We start from the raw sequence: 18,070 nt of genomic DNA on the forward strand, positions 1-18,070 counted from the left end.
ATCAACACAACTCCTAATACCTGGAATAAAGCCAGTGGCATGAAAAAAAAATGCAACCTTTTCCATTCCGGTAAGAAAAATCAAAAGAACCTGCATTTTTATGTGGCAGGGACAACTGATTTTACTTACTTCAAAGTGATATGAATACCCTCATTTTCTTTCAGAAAATATCTGGAGAGACTTGTATTTTCTTGATTTTTGACAAAAAATGAAATGTGACATGGATAACATTATGCTAACTGGAGCTGGAATGCAGGACTTAGCAAGCAGTTAGATGTCTTAGGAAGACATACGTATGTAAGAGGTTGGGAAGGTAAATCCTGCTAAAGTTCAGGAGCCTGTCACAAAGGCGAATCTCCTAAGAGTCTAGTGGTCTGAGGACATGGGATCTATTTTTAAAGGGAAGAAACAAGCTACCGAGGCATGATGGCTCACCTGTCTGGGAGGATTACTTGCACCCAGAAGTTCGAGGCTGCAGTGAGCTATGATCACGCCACCACACTCCAGGCTGGGCGACAAAGTGAGTCCCCGTCTCTTAAACAAAGGCAGTAGGGAGAGGGAGACAAGATTCTGCACCTTGCACTGGCCATCATGACGACAGAAGCAACAATGTTCGAAGAGGCCCTTTGAATTTGAGATAAAATATATTTGGGAATACCACCCCAACCGATTTCCTGGGTAACCCATAAGACTGCCGATTGTTAGTGAAACCCAATGTAAGACAGGACTCTCCAGCAGATTCAGGATGCGATGATGTAGCAAACAGAGATGCTGTGTGAAGTCTCTTCCAAATACTATTAGGACAATCACATTGCAGACTCCTACAGCTTTGAAATTAAGGATATGCACACCTGTCAAAAACTTTTCTCCTCCCCACGAAGACAGGCTCGTCTTCTGTCATCTAGGCTGGAGTGTGATGGGCCGATCACAGCTCACGGCAGCCTCAACCTCCTCCTGGGCTCAAGCGATCTTCTCATGCCAGCCTCCTGAGTAACTGGGACCAAAAGCACACCCCACCACAGTTGGCTGATTTTTAATTTTTTTGTAGAGATGAGGTCTCATTATGTTGCCCAGGCTGGTCTTGAACTCCTGGGCTCAAGCAATCCTCCTACCTCGGCCTCCCAAAGTGCTGGGATTACAGGTGTAAGCCACGATACCCAGCCAATTCTTTATTTAGTCATCTTAAAAAGACACAACAGAAATGGTATAAAATAACTTTTATTTACATAATTCATATATACATACAACTGCTTTCTTTAGAACAAGAAAATTTATAAATGACATGATATTGCTTTTTCTGTCAAAGACTTCTTCAAGCAAGATAGTATACATGGTCACTTTTGTTTCAAATAACATGATGATAAACAGTGGATATTAGTATTTTTGTCATGCCTCAACCATTTACCAACAATTAGGTGTTCAAACCCTCATGCTGACCACTTGCTAAGACATAAGTGTTCAGGAGAAAAAGTCAAGAAAAGATAAAAACTTTTACTCACATCTCCTTTAAGATTTGTGAAATAAATTCTTTGCAACATCTTCTTTACATGAATCAGACCTAACATAGTTCTTTCCACCATGTAAGGTAAATACACTGATTAACTTTCTCTTTTCCAAAATCAGGTTTAAGGATATAACAGTAGGATAATTTAGCTGGCTGACTTGATTCTCTAATACAATGAGTCTTTGTACTCTTTATATAGTAAGAAATTCCATCTTCCATAAAACTAGATTATAGATTAAAAAGAGATAGATGTTAAGGTTAAAAATTATATTACACAAGGATAAATAATAGTTTAATCATGGCAATCTAACTCCCAAACTAACACTAAGAGAATGAAATCTTTTCAGAATATGAGTTTTAAAAACTTACCTAAACAGGGTATTAAAATAGCAATGTGATTTACTACCATAATTTCTGTGACATATCAATCATGAAATAAATGCCTACTTACAATTTCCACTCCAAATTATATAGCCTCCTCTCTGACAAAATGTTATGCCATAAATTTTACTAAAAGACAATGAATAAGAAGTGCTCTAACAGCAGTAGTTTCAATAAATTAGCATTACTGTTATACCTGCTGAGACATAATTCTCTTCTATTAAGGAACTTAAAAACTGGCCACTGTTTTTTCAATATACAAACATAATTATCTAGACTCTAAAATATCTTCCCAATTGAAATACTGATCATTATATAATACAATCAACAGTTTTAACTTTTAGGCACAACTCATAACTTTAGTGACAAATAACTCATACATACAGGTATCAGCACCTCAGGGTAAGAAAATTTGGGGCCTAATGCAGGGGTCAAATGAAGGCCAATCCAGCCACAGTCCTTCATTCAAGTACTGTCTATGGCTTCTTTCACACTGAAATTGCAGAGCTGAGTAGCTGCCACAGAGACCATCTGGCCTGCAAACCCAAAATAGTTTGCAGAAAGTTTCCAATTCCTGAGCTACTATATTATCATTCCAAGAGGCTTTTCAAATAAAATCAGGATAAATTTGCTGTTTGAGAAGTCTAACTGGAACTACTACAGATCTGCTTGGGTAGATAATAGAATTACATATGTAAATCATTAAATCTTGAAATTAAAACAAATCTTAAATTCATATTGATGATAATCATTAAGTTTATAAAGTCTTATTTTCTCTGTTTTTAACATCACTATTATGTTCCACGCTTAAAGATCTAAGTGTTCCTTGAGAATCGAGAAAAAACTATGAAGAAGTTGGCTTTTTAAAAACTAATATATGTCTGTGTGTGTATCAAGGAGATTGAACTTTGTATGGAAATTCTGTCTAATAAACAAAGTGGATTGAGTTCCCCCTACCCTCATGAAAATCCTGAGATTATCCAAGAAAGAAGAAAAACAGAAAAATTCACAGTACAAAGTCAATATACTAAACTGAGGGAACAAAGGTATTCAAAACATATACACCAAACATTTTTAGTTATAGCATTTCAAATATCTTTAAAATTAAAGAGAAAAAGGAGACAAACATAAATTTGTTAATGCCTTCCTTATCTACAATCTGAAGGGTGAAAATAGCTAAAACTGAATATCCTTTTAAATAAAAAATTTAAAAATAAATAAGCTCTTTGATGTGTCATCTTTATAAATAATTATGTTTAAATACTAGTTTTTCAATGAGGACTAATGTTACATCACCATGAATTAGAAAAATATGTATTTTTTAGTCAGACAAACAGCTGATAATAGAAAAGTTCTTTAACATTTACCATCCTAAAGTGAAGTTTGACAATTTGTTTTCACATATAGTCACGTGTCCCTTAACTGTATGTTCTAAGAAATGCCTTGTTAGGTGATCTTGTGTGGAACAACACAGAGTGTACTTACAAACACTGAGATGGTATAGACTGCGACACACCCTACAGACCGAGGCTATGTGGTATATCTTAGAGATCCTAGGCTACAAACCTCTACAATGTGTTACTATGCTGAACACTGTAGGCAGTTGTAACACAATAGTAGTATTTGTGTATCTAAACATATCTAAACATAAAAAAGCAACGCACTGTGTTATGATGGCTATAATGTCACTAGTTGATAGGAATTTTTTATCTCCATTTTAATTATATGGGACCACTGTCATATATGTGGTCCATCGTTGACTTAAACATTATTATGTGATACATGACTGTACATAGAAGCAACGGAAAAGGCTTCATCCTTCATCGTCTCCCCCTAAAAATAAAAAATCTTCACAAAAGAAGTTGCTAAATGTTAAATACGATACAATTAACCCCCAAATCTATCTGCACTGCAATTCATACAGAGACATATATCCACAACATTCCCAAATGTCCATGTGTGCTTAGCACAGGAAGAGTCAAAATGTAAACAACATCTGTCTGAGAAAGCAGTCTTAATTGCTTGCTATTTGCAAAACGCTGAATCAATCAGAATGAGAGGAACCTCAGAAATGTTTTCCACTGATTATAAAAGCTTCAAATCAAGCTCATTAAATATTCAAAATCAACCTAAAGAAAAATAGACAGTGATATTTTGCTCTAAATACTGTTTTGGTGATGTAATTGACTCTGGAAATCCTAGACCTAATTTAAAAAAGAAAAAGACAAAAGACTGTTTTATTCTGTTTCATCCACTTCAATGAAGATATCATTGAAGAAATATTCAGAGACTGTGGTTGGCTCCCCTTGAAGGGCCCGCTTTTGGGCACTTTTATGTCCTTCTTTCAGTAAGGGCTGATCACAAGAAACCTAAAAAGGTAATAAAAATAAAGTAAAATAAAACTGTAATACATTTACATATATATGTGTGTGTGTGTGTGTGTATAGCAGTCTAAATTGATATGATCTGTTTGGAAAGCAATGTGGCAATAAATACTGAGCTTTAAATAGGTTCACAATCACTGACCCAAAAATTTCATTTCTATGCTGTTACATTGAGTAAATAATCCTAAATGTAGTAAGAGTTTTATGACTAAGATAACCTTTGTAGCATTAGTTATAATAAAATTGGAAGCAACTAAATATACCACACTAGATATAATTAGGTAAATCATAGTGTACCCATAGTCCATTACTTCATCCTAATTTCCATGAACAATTTTAATAAAGAAAAATACAGTTAAATCCGTCACTAAATGATTAAAGTAAAAATACTTCAATTAGTTGCATAAGAATAGACAGACCCGGCTGGGCGCGGTGGCTCAAGCCTGTAATCCCAGCACTTTGGGAGGCCAAGACGGGCGGATCACGAGGTCAGGAGATCGAGACCATCCTGGCTAACACGGTGAAACCCTGTCCCTACTAAAAAATACAAAAAACTAGCCAGGCGAGGTGGTGGGTGCCTGTAGTCGCAGCTACTTGGGAGGCTGAGGCAGGAGAATGGTGTAAACCCAGGAGGCGGAGCTTGCAGTGAGCTGAGATCTGGCCACTGCACTACAGCCTGGGCGACAGAGTGAGACACTGTCACATTAAAAAAAAAAAAAAAAAAAATAGACCCATGAAACAAAACAGCACCTAAAGATAACATATCAAAGATACCTTATCAGAAATTAGCATACTTACAAATCTATAAACAAATTAAGACAGCATGGTATTGGCATGGGAATGACAGATTTATCAATGAAACAGAAGACTAGAAGTAACCCCAATATATATGGAAACTTAGCATCTGATAAAAGTGCTATATCAGAAACAGTTATTGTATTATTAAATAAATGATGTTGGACAACTATATAACCATCTCAGGGGGAAAAAAGTCAGACCTATAGCTTACCAAAACAAATTCTAGATGGATCAAAAGATTTAAATATAAAAGTATTTTTTAAAAAACTCTACTGTAAAAAATGCCATGGAAAAACACTTTTATAATTCTGGACGGAGGTAGGTGGGGAAGGTATCTTTTTATTTATTTATTTATTTCAAGACAAAGCCAGGCTGGAGTGCAATGGGATGATCTCAGCTCACTGCAACCTCCAACTCCTAGGTTCAAGCAATTCTCTTAGCTCAGCCTCCCGAGTAGCTGGGACTACAGGCGCATGCCACTATGCCTGACTAAATTTTGTATTTTTGATAGAGACGGAGTTTTGCCATGTTGGCCAGGCTGGTTTTGAACTCCTCACCTCAGGTGATCCGCCCGCCTTGGCCTCCCAAAGTGCTGGGATTACAGGCGTGAGCCACTGCACCCAGCTGGGAAGAGTACCTTTTTAAACTACCTGAAAGCAGAAAGCTATAAAACATTGACAAATTAATCTAAACAGAAATAAAAAATGTCTGCTTGGCAAAAACCACCATACACAAAATCAAAAGACAAATGACATACAGAGAAAAAAAAAATTGCAGTCTTTATCACAAAGGGCCTTTTTCCCTGAATATAGTAAGAACTACTACAGGCCAGGCACAGTGGCTCATGCCTGTAATTCCAACACTTTGGAAGGCCGAGGCGGGCAGATGGCTTGAGGTCAGGCATTTGAGACCAGCCTGGCCAACATGGCGAAATCCCGTCTCTACTAAAGATACAAAACTTAGCTGGGTGTTGTGGCATGCATCTGTAATCTCAGCTACTTGAGAGGCTGAGACAGGAGAATCACTTGAACCCAGGAGACGCAGGTTGCAATAAGCCAAGATCACGCCACTGCACTACAGCCTGGGTGACAGAGTGAGTGAGACTCTGTCTCAAAACAAAACAACAACAAGAAAACTCACAACTTTGGCAATGATAAGCAAGACTGATAAAATCTATGATCTCAGAAAATAATTCCAACAAATAATACAAAATGTTTAAAAAAGTTTAAAGATATTCTTTACAAAAGTACCCCTTTCAAAGGCTCATGCTATTCAATAGATGCTCACCAGCCTTTTCTTTGTTGAGATCTTAAGTCACCCCAATATTTTTACAAAGTCTTTGATACAGGTTTACAGATTTTTCCATCCCAATACTTGCCATTGGATAGCTTCAGGAGACATAGAAATGAAACATGTGAACAAATTCTAGTTTTACAGTTCCTTAAATTCTTGTGGGTGTCAGCACTGCTTCCTTTTGCTTCCACAAGTCAGAAGGGTCTCTAGATTAAAGGAATGGCTATTAAGTGTCCATTTATGGTTAGTTCAACCACTCTGTACTAACCTAACTGTAACTTCCTGACTCAACACCTTTTCTTCTTCCATTACGGAGGAACACGATGGAGAGAAGGATGGGAGTTGCCCTAAAATAATTTCTGACATCAAATAAAAATAACAAATTACTATGTTTTCCCTAGTCGAATCTCATATCCAACCCATCTCATACAAACAATAAAATACAGTAGTTATCACATACCTGAGTTGCTGAGCTGCTAATATTCTTAGATTGAGTATTAATAACACTTGGAGATGGAAGCGGATCAGAGGAATCTTGATTTTTTTTCTGGCTTTCATTGAATGGATTAGATCTTTTCAATTTCTGTCTTAATGCAGGTATAAGAGGTTTTAGGCGTTTCTTACTATGGACCTGCATAGGTTCGTCAGACTCCAAACTATTCTTTGAACATATTAAAGATAAAAATCCCAGGGGTCTTCTGCCAGGTCTAGAAATACAAATGTAAAGATATTCAAGAATATCCAGGAAGACACATTCCTTTGTTTTTTTTTTTTTTTTTTTGAGTCTCAGTCACCCAGGCTGGAGTGCAGTGACACGATCTCGACTCACTGCAACCTCCACCTCCCGGGTCCAAGATATTCTCCTGCCTCAGTCTCCCAAGGAGCTGTAGTAGAGACGGAGTTTCACCATGTTGGTCATGCTGGTCTCAAACTCCTGACCTCGTGATCTGCCCACCTCAGCCTCCCAAAGTGCTGGGATTACAGGTGTGAGCCACTGCGCCCGGCCAAGACACATCCTTAATAACTGCTTCTGCTTCGCAAGGCTAAGGTGGGAGGACCGCTTAAGGCTAGGAGCTCAAGAACAGCTTGCACAAAATTAGCAGGATTACCTGGTCTCTAGAACATCTCTGGCATTCAAATCACTTGGTGATCTTATTAAAAAGAAGATTGGCACAGGTGGTAGTGGGCATGGCCTGAGTTCTGCATTTTAACAAGTGTTCTCAAATGATGTCCATACTGCTGTTGTCAGGACTACGCTTTGAGTAGCAAAGCTGTGGAACAGTGGTTAGCACAGTATGCTCTACAGGCCATATGCAGTCCCCAACCCAATTCTGTGAGTACGTTTTACTGGAACACAGCTATGTTCATCTGTTTACATATGGTCTGTGGTTGCTTTTGTGCTGTAATTGCAGAGTTGAATAGCTGTTAACAGAGACCATATGGCTCACAAAGCCTAAAATATGTACAAATGCCATTTTACAAAAAATGCTGACTTCTGTTCTAGAACACTGCTTCTCAACCTGTTTTAATCCCAGCTCTCATGATGGTTCCCTCGTTTTATTTATTTTTTCTTTCTTTTTGTTTTCTTGAGACAGAGTTTCGCTTGTTACCCAGGCTGGAGTGCAATGGCGCCATCTCGGCTCACCACAACCTCCACCTCCTGAGTTCAACGATTCTCCTGCCTCAGCCTCCTGAGTGGCTGGGATTATAGGCATGTGCCACCATGCCTAGCTAATTTTGTATTTTTAGTAGAGATGGGGCTTCTCCATGTTGGTTAGGCTGGTCTGGAACTCCCAACCTCAGGTGATCCGCCCACCTCAGCCTCTCAAAGTGCTGGGATTACAGGCATAAGCCACCACACCCAGCCTTTTTTTTTCTGTTTTCAGAGACCGGTCTGGCTATGTTGCCCAGGCTGGAGTGCAGTGGCTATTCGCAGGCACAATCATAGCTCACTGCAATCTCAAACTCCGGCCTCAGCCTCCTGGGTAGCTGGGATTACAGGCATATGCCACGGTACCTGGGCCTCATTCTATTTTCAGCACATCTCTAAGGCCAGAAGAGATACTACTGAGCTTCACTTTCAATAATTTAGATAACAAAAACAACAGATCTATTAAGTATGTCTTTTAAGCTACATGTGTCCTTTCCTCCAACCCTTCCCCTTAGTGGAGACTACTGCATGTTCCCCCACCTCCTTCAATTCAGCAACACCACGTTATCTTCCGGATGCTGCTGACAAGCCAATAATTATTGATAACCATTGCTTCTAGAATATGAGAAAAATGTGAGAGAAGTTGGCTTTTGCTTAAATTCCAACACTCATTCTTATGGAGAGAAAGCCATAGTTTACCTCTTTGGTTTGTCACAAGGGAGAAAACTGACACATTATTTGAGACTTCAATAAAACAATGTCTGATGTCAGCATCCATATATATGTGCATTAGTAGCTACTGCACATGGTAGAATATGTAATGTAATGAATATGTAATGATCAAAATAACCATGAACAATCTAAAAAAATAAGTGTATAAAACATTCTAAAGATTTTCTATCTAAAACAAAGTTTCAGCACTTAAATTTAAGCTCTTATTGTACAAAATGTGTATCTGCAATATTACTGTATTTCCTTGGCTGAAACTTCTTCCTTTATATTACTGATGGAGGAATATGTTTATTAAACACCATCCTTAGTACTGGATCTAATCTCGATATATGTATATATCTGTTCTGTATAGGTTATATTTATTAAGACAGAGAGCACAACACTTATTAAATATGTTTTCATGGTACCTGGATAGTGGGGCTTTAGAAGATGATGTTCTGCTATCCATTTGCTCAGACTTAGGAGCAGCATCAGTTCTTTCTTCCTTATCAGACACAATCATTTCATCCTGAGGTAACTGAGGTACATTCTTGTCTATGCATGCATCAGGAGATCTAGATCCTCTACTCTGAAAAGCTGGTTCAACTTGCTGTCTTTGAGGTTCTGGAGTTGTCAGTGTGCTTCCCGAGGTAGGAAAAATATCTTGTCCTTTGTGAGACACCCCTTCAAAAAAAAGAGCAAATGAAAAGCAAGGATATTGATGTTAATACATTCCATGTAATCCCAAAATTTGACAAAAAAACCCATGGTATTCTATAATAAACCTACCCTAATAAGAGTAAGCTAAATTATCATTAGTGGAGTTATCTGGATTATTATTATAATTGGTTAAAAGGCATGCTAACAGCTTCTGCATTCAGAAACAAAATAGTTATATCAATATATTTTGGCCTAGAAAATCTTTTCCCAGAAATATTTCTTGAGCAATCACAACGGGAGTGATTACTTTCTAAAAAATCTAAGGTTTGTTAAAATTTCTAAAATTAGAAACCAAACCAATCCAAAATATAGGTGGTAACTCAAGTACCTGTGGTCTCCTGAAAAGTAAAACCTACAGAGTCTCAAATACTCAAGTTTAGCTAAAGAATTCTCTTTCCTCAACTAAACAGCAGACAAAACCAAAGTAGCCAAGGATTAGGACAAAATAACTAAAGCTTTCTTACTCAATAAAAAACCTGTTTTCCCTTAGTATAGCTAAGGCCTTGTTCTCAAAGAGAGCGCTTTAACTCTGTGAAGGGAGAATGAAGTTGATAAGTATACCTGCTAAAAGAAACAACCTAATTAAAGAGAGCATATAACAAATTCACTAACACTTCACTGTATTGTAGTTTGCTTAATGCTTTTATTGGAGAGCAGATGGATGGGAGCAATCTTAGAACATCTCTAGAGGCTGTAAACTGTAACCATATTACAGTTTCACAGTCAAAGTTGGGACAATTAAGTCTAAGACTGTATTAACATTACAAGAGTTTTTTTGTTTTTGTTTTTTTGAAACAGAGTCTTGCTCTGTCGCCCAGGCTGGAGTGCACTGACGTGATCTCGGTTCACTGCAACCTCTGCCTCCCCCAGGTTCAAGCAATTCTCTCGCCTTAGCCTCCCGAGTAGCTGGGATTACAGGCATGCACCACCACGTCTAACTAATGTTTGTATTTTTAGTAGAGACAGTGTTTCACCATGTTGTCCAGGCTGCTCCCAAACTCCTGACCTCAAGTGACCCACTTACCTTGGCCTCCCAAAGTGCTGGGATTACAGGTGTGAGTCAGTCACTGTGCTCGGCCCATTAAATGTGTGGGTTTTTTTGTTTTGTTTTGTTTTTGAGACAGAGTTTCGCTCTTGTTGCCCAGGCTGGAGTGCAATGGCGTAATCTCAGCTCACCGCAACCTCTGCCTCACAGGTTCAAGTGATTCTCCTGCCTCAGCCTGCCGAGTAGCTGGGATTACAGGTGCCTGCCACCACACCCAGCTAATTTTTGCATTCTTAGCAGACAGGAGGTTTCGCCATGTTGGTCAGGCTGGTCTCCAACTCCTGACCTCAGATCATCCACCTGCCTCGGCCTCCCAAAGTGCTGGGATTACAGGCGTAAGCCACCACGCTCAGTCAAGTATTTTTTGTTTGTTTTTTGAGACAGAGTTTTGCTCTGTCACCCAGGCTGGAGTGCAGTGGCATGATCTTGGCTCGCTGCAACCTCCGTCTCCCAGGTTCAAGCAATTTCCTGCCTCAGCCTCCCAAGTAGCTAGGATTACAGATGCCCACCACCACGTCTGGCTAACTTTTTGTATTTTTAGTAGAGATGGGGTTTCGCCATGTTGGCCAGGCTGGTCTTGAACTCCTGACCTCAGGTTATCCACCCACCTCGGCCTCCCAAAGTGCTGGGATTACAGGCATGAGCCCCTGTGCCTGGCCCATTATTAAGTGTTTTTAAAGAACCAGAACCATCATAGGTTATCAAACCCTTCTATCTTGTAACTCTAACTCTTGTAAGATGCCATCAGCAACATTTTTATTCCTGAGTGCCATTGTCATGGTAAAGCAGTGGCTATATGTATGAATGATAAGCCTAAGTTTGAGAGAAAAGAGAAATGATGTCATAAAAGAAATGAAAAATAAAGAGTTGTACAAAACACAAGATAAATGTGACTGGCGCCTTTAGTCATGAGGGAAATAGACCCTAATGGTTTAATGCCCCACAGAAATTTTAGATTCCCATAAAAATAGAAGACTGTAAGATCTTTTCAGCTTCCGTAGGTGGCTTAAGCCTGAAAAGATCTCGAGAACAAAACTAATTTTCCGGGTAAAGAACCTATTATGAATGCCATTATAGGCCACGGGTGGTGGCTAATGCTTATGATCCCAGCACTCTGGGAGGCTGGGGCAGGCAGACTGCTTGAGGCCAGGAGTTCAAGACCAACATGGGCAACATGGTAAAACCCTATCTCTACAAAAGTACATTCAAGACCAGGCTGGGCAACATGGCGAAACTCTGTCTCTACAAAAAATACAAAAATTCCGAGGCAGGCAGATCACGAGGTCAGGAGATTGAGACCATCCTGGCTAACACGGTAAAACCCTGTCTCTACTAAAAATACAAAAAATTAGCCTGGCGTGGTGGGGGCGCCTGTAGTCCCAGCTACTAGGGAGACTGAGGCAGGAGAATGGCGTGAACCCGGGAGGTGGAGGTTACAGTGAGCCGAGATCGTGCCACTGCACTCCAGCCTGGGCAACAGAGCAAGACTCCATCTCAAAAAAAATAAAAATAAAAAACACTTGCTGGGCATAGTGGCACATGCCTGTAGTCCCAGCCAGTTAGGAGCTGAGGTGGGAGGATTACTTGAGCCTGAGAGGTGGAGGCTGCAGTGAGCTGTGATTGTGTCACTGCACTCCAGCCTGGATGACAGAGTGAGATCCTGTTTCGGGGTGGGGGGGTGGGGAAAGCCATTACACTTAGCTAACTCCTAAAATGTAGTTATTGAGCTTATATAGAAAATACTTGTAGCCACATAGTCTTCAACTGATGACAGGATGAAAAGAGCTTCTTTTGCCTACCAAACTGCCAAATCCAAGGCCTTTGCAGGAAAGAAGTGCTGATAATACAAGTATTATTCTTAGAGAAAAGTAATACTCAGTTTCAATCTCATATTTGAACAAGGTATATCCCAAATAATCAGGAGTATTTAGCAAAATGCAATCATGTTAAAATATATCTCACCTGTTTCTTCAAAAGCATTTGTTAATTCCTTTGAGTGTACCTGTTTTAAAAAAATTTACAAAAAAATTTAGAAATCTACTTATCAAGTAAAACTGAAGTTAATTTTATTTCCTTTTTTTCTTTAAGTAAAGAAACCATGTTATCTCCCAAAAAGCTCTTACAGGAAGTCTACTAAACATTTATGGCAAAAATATTGCTACTATTTGAAAGTGTTCCAGAGCCCACTGGAAGACAGAAAGCTGCTAAATGCCTTTTATAATCACTTTCAATATCAGTGCAAAAGTATCAAAGAAATAGTACAAGCAGCACATCAAAAGACTACTACATCACAATCAAGTAGAGCTTGTTTCAGGAATGCAAAGATGATCTGACATTATGAAATCTAATACAAACCAATAGATCTGAGGAGAAAAATCATCTATATTTACAGAAAAGGTACCCAATAATATTCACTCTTGAAAAAAACTTACAAAATGGAATAGACATTTTCTTAACACTATAAAACATAACTATTGCAATCTAAAAGCTAGCATCCCACATAATAAACAAAGGAAGTTCTTCTATTAAAATCGGAAAAAAAAAAAAAAAGATGTGCACTATTGGGACCACTTTTTAATATTACTTTTTAGTTATATTAGCTACTATAATTACAAAAAAATTAGAACTATAAAAAGTAGAAGAATTAAAATTATATTTGCAGATGATAGGGTCTGTTTACCTACAAAACCCAAGAGAACCAACTGAAAAACTACTGCATATGATGAGGGAACTCAGTAAGCTTTCTAAACAGAAAAGAATTTAACGATAATAGCAACAGAAAAGATAAAACTCATAGGGGTAACCTATAATAAATGTGTAAGATTTATATGAAGAAGAGTTTAACATAAATTAGAAAGACACAAAACAAGACTTAAACAAATGGAAAGACATACCATGTTTTTGAATAGGAAGATTCAATATTATAATTGTGCTGTTAATTTTCCCTAAATTAATCTAAGTTACTATGATTCAAATACAAATATGAATAGAAGTCTTTCTTAAAGAGCTAAACAAGTTAATTCTAAAATTCATATTAATTTGAGAACATATAAGTAATGAGGAGAAACTTGAAAAAAGAAAAAAATTATATGAGTTTGGGAGAGATACTATCCCTATAAGATACCAAAGTGCATCATAAAGCTACAAAAATTCAGCCAAGCTCGGTGGCTCATGCTTGTAATATCCCAGCACTTTTGGAGACCGAGGCACGTGGGTCACCTGAGGTCAGGAGTTCGAGACCAGCCTGACCAACATGAAGAAACCCTGTCTCTACTAAAAATACAAAATTAGCTGGGCGTGGTGGTGCATGGCTGTAATCCCAGCTACTCAGGAGGCTGAGGCAGGAGAATCACTTGAATCTGGGAGATGGAGGTTGCAGTGAGCTGAGATCATGCCATTACACTCCAGCCTGGGCAACAAGAGCTAAACTCTGTCTCAAAAAAAAAAAAAAAAAAAAAAAAAGAATAAAGAAAACTACAAAAATGCAAACAGTATGATGACACTGGCCCCAGAACGAATAGATGAATCACCATAAAAGAAAAGTATGTTTTAGGAATATATCCAAACAAACATGAAGATTTATTGTCTTACTGATTAAAATGGAATTTCCTATCAGCAGAAACAAGATGAATTATTCAGTAAATGGTAAAAGTCATATGAGGAAAATTAACTTGGCCCTATTCCTTACACCAAATCAAATTCTCAACAAATCAGTATTATTAACATTAACTAGGACATTTGTTTGAAGTCTCAAAGGACTTCCAATGCATAACATAATCTCCAGAAGCCATACACAAAAAGACTGATAAATCTGATTACAGAAAATAAAAAATGTCTTCTATCTGAATACAGTGTATGTGTATCCTACAATTTTGTACAGGCTGAGCATCCCAAAGCTGAAAATCCGAAATGCTCCAAAATTCCAAACTTTTTGAGTGCTGACATGACACTCAAAGGAAATGCTCATTGAAGATTGCAGAATTTGGCTTTTCAGGTTTGGGATGTGGAACTGTTAGGTATAATACAATTGTAAGTATAATGCAATTATTCCAAAATTCAAAAAAATCTGAAACTTGAAACACTTCCTAAGCATTTCGAATAAAGGGTACTTAACTGGTAAAAGCAGTTTTAAAAAAATTGTTAAAATGCAAGAAGAGAAGTTTAGAGAAAAGAGAGTAAAAAGAAATGAACAAAGCCGCCAAGAAATATGGGACTATGTGAAAAGACCAAATCTACATCTGACTGGTGTACCTGAAAGTGACAGGGAGAATGAAACCAAGTTAGAAAACACTCTTCAGGATATTATCCAGGAGAACTTCCCCAATCTAGCAAGGCAGGCCAACATTCAAATTCAGGAAATACAGAGAATGCCACAACGATACTCCTTGAGAAGAGCAACTCCAAGACACATAATTGTCAGATTTAGCAAAGTTGAAATGAAGGAAAAAATGTTAAGGTCAGCCAGAGAAAGGTCGGGTTACCCACAAAGGGAAGCCCATCAGACTAACAGCAGATCTCTCAGCAGAAACTCTACAAGCCAGAAGAGAGTGGAGGCCAATATTCAACATTCTTAAAGAAATGAATTTTCAACCCAGAATTTCATATCCACTCAAACTTCATAAGTGAAGGAGAAATAAAAACCTTTACAGACAAGCAAATGCTGAGAGATTCTGTTACCACCAGGCCTGCCCTACAAGAGCTCCTGAAGGAAGCACTAAACATGGAAAGAAACAACTGATACCAGCCATTGCAAAAACATGCCAAACTGTAAAGCCCATTGATGCTAGGAAGAAACTGCATCAACTAATGGGCAAAATAACCAGCTAACATCATAATGACAGGATCAAATTCACACATAATAATATTAACCTTAAATGTAAATGGGCTAAATGCTCCAATTAAAAGACACAGACTGGCAAACTGGATAAAGAGTCAAGATTCATCAGTGTGCTGTATTCAGGAGACCCATCTCATGTGCAGAGACACACATAGGCTCAAAACAAAGGGATAGAGGAAGATCTACCAAGCAAATGGAAAAGAAGAAAAGGCAGGGGTTGCAATCCTAGTCTCTGATAAAACAGACTTTAAACCAATAAAGATCAGAAGAGACAAAGAAGGCCATTACATGATGGTAAAAGGATCAATTCAACAAGAGCTAACTATCCTAAATATATATGCACCCAATACAGGAGCACCCAGATTCATAAAGCAAGTCCTTAGAAACCTACAAAGAGACTTAGACTCCCACACAATAATAATGGGAGACTTTAACACCCCACTGTCAACATTAGACAGATCAACGAGACAGAAAGTTAACAAGGATATCCAGGAATTGAACTCAGCTCTGCACTAAGCGGACCTAATAGCCATCTATAGAACTCTCCACCCCAAATCAACAGAATATACATTCTTCTCAGCACGTCACACTTATTCCAAAATTGACCACATAGTTGGAAGTAAAGCACTCCTCAGCAAATATAAAAGAACAGAAATTATAACAAACTGTCTCTCAGACCACAGTGCAATCAAACTAGAACTTAGGATTAAAATGCTAAAAACAACGTTTAGAAAATAAAAATCACAAATAAGCCCAATGGACATTATACTTTTCTTACATATTCACACCATTGTATAACTATCATTTTTTAAATGGCATATCATAGTCTGGTGACCTAGTTTTGTACTTAGTAAAGTACTATGGTCTTTTGTCCATGTCATTAAGGATATTTTTAAAACAAAACAAAATAATGTCTGCATGGAATGCTGATAAATTATTAAAACTGGATGACTGGCACATGGGGACATATTATACCCAGTCTATCTTTTAATATGTCTGGAAATGTTCATATAAAAAGTTGATTCAAAAGTTCTGCATGAGAAAACAACAACAAAGAAAGCAGAGTCAAGAGACAAATGACAAACTGGGAAAAAAGATTTGCACCTCATTACCACAGACAGATATAACAGAGTTCTTCCAGTTCTATAAGAAAAAGATCAATAATCTAATTGAAAAATGGGTAAAGGAAAAGTCAGTTCATAGAAAAGGAAATATACATGGCATGGCTCCTAAGCATATGAAAAGATGTTCAATCTTACCCATAACAAGAGAAAATAAAACAATTCTGGGATATGCCATTTTTTGACTCACCAAATATATAAAAGTACATTTGCTCTTTGTCAACTATTACTCAAGAACTATTGGTCTTTAACTTTCTCTTTGAGAACACAGATTTTAAATGGTCTTTTCCACAGTGTAGTTACAAATTATGAGGCGTACTAGGTGAGTACAAAAATAAGAGGGTACTAGGAAACCCACAACATAGAGGCTGGTGATTGAATTTGCATGGTCTGGCCGGACTTCCCTGAGGCAGCAATGACTGAACTAAAGAAGTTTGTATGTTTTTCAAGGGAATGTTGCACACAGAAGGTACATCAAATGAAGTGTCCTGGGACATTTAAGGAATTGAAAGATGGCCAATGTGGCCAGAAAGTGAGGCAGAAGCTGGCACAAAATGAGACTAGAGACGAAAATCAGCAAGACAATACGGGGCACTAAACACTATGGTTTTACCCCTAAAAGTAATGGGTAGCTTTAAGCATGATGATGATGATACTAGTATTACCATTTTACGCATTAGGAAACCTGATCAGAGAGACAGGTGAAGTATCTTGCCTAAGGTGTTCCAACTACTAGTTGGTAGAGCCAAGATCCAGACATATATAATGCTTTTGGTCTTATTTTTAGCCACCAATACAGAGCTGGGGATAAGTTTCTTGATTACTCTCCATCAATTTTCATTTACCATTGGTTAAAAGTGATAATCCAAAACCAGTTTTACTTGAATAACTTACGATAAATGTCAGAACTTACTTTATACATATCTAAAAGTTTAAAGAGAATAAAGGAAAAAATAGAAACAGATCTGTTGCAATATGGCCATCTTACTTAACGATTCTACCTTACCTCAGAGGTATATTCTTGACAGTCATCTCTTAAACTGAGCAAACATTTTTTGGCAGGAGGAATGTGGTCATTTTCATCAAGCCTGCATTGAAATCTCTTCCTAGATATAAGATCCAAATTATCAGGAGGCTTTTTAGAATTATCTCTTCCAGAAATAGATAAACCCATGGCATTCTGACCAACTGAAGTTGCTGGTAAACAAATACTGCATAGAAAAGAAACACATATTAAATCACTGAATTAGAAGTTATTTAATACTTTCTTTTTTTAATGATCCTAGAAATCCTTTTAATAACAAGGTTAAAGGCTGAGGTATTCCAATGAAAATTCCAATAAAACCAAAAAACTCCAAACTAACAAAGAGATACATGGCCATGGCCACAAAAATGCTATTAATAGTTTTGAGCTCCATTCATACTTAAAGGCTTATAACTTAAATTCCATAATATTGAATTAAATCTGAATATTTAATAGTATCTTCCCTGATTGTAAAGTTAAACATTTAACCTAAAATGTCCCTTCTTCTAGTCCAGGCGCAGTGGCTCACGCCTGTAATCCCAACACTTTGGGAGGCCAAGGCAGGTGTATTACCTGAGGTCAGGAGTTTAAGACCAGCCTG

At 37.8% G+C, this 18,070-nt stretch overlaps 1 protein-coding gene across 1 annotated transcript in view; it reads right to left on the reverse strand.

Annotated features, from left to right (window-relative positions):
- Positions 1–1,200: 1,200 nt before the first annotated feature.
- BDP1 (B double prime 1, subunit of RNA polymerase III transcription initiation factor IIIB) overlaps positions 1,201–18,070 on the reverse strand; it is a 117,162-nt gene continuing 100,292 nt past the window's right edge. The window contains exons 36-40 of the mRNA XM_026454425.1: positions 17,452–17,656; positions 12,450–12,489; positions 9,151–9,406; positions 6,821–7,067; positions 1,201–4,254 (exon numbers count right to left, since the gene is read on the reverse strand). Of these exons, the coding sequence (XP_026310210.1) occupies positions 4,123–4,254; positions 6,821–7,067; positions 9,151–9,406; positions 12,450–12,489; positions 17,452–17,656 (880 nt within the window). The 3' untranslated portion in view covers positions 1,201–4,122. The remainder of the gene's footprint in view (positions 4,255–6,820; positions 7,068–9,150; positions 9,407–12,449; positions 12,490–17,451; positions 17,657–18,070) is intronic.

Source organism: Piliocolobus tephrosceles, chromosome 4 (assembly GCF_002776525.5).
Source record: "Piliocolobus tephrosceles isolate RC106 chromosome 4, ASM277652v3, whole genome shotgun sequence".
In the NCBI taxonomy this organism is placed as follows: Eukaryota; Metazoa; Chordata; class Mammalia; order Primates; family Cercopithecidae; genus Piliocolobus; species Piliocolobus tephrosceles.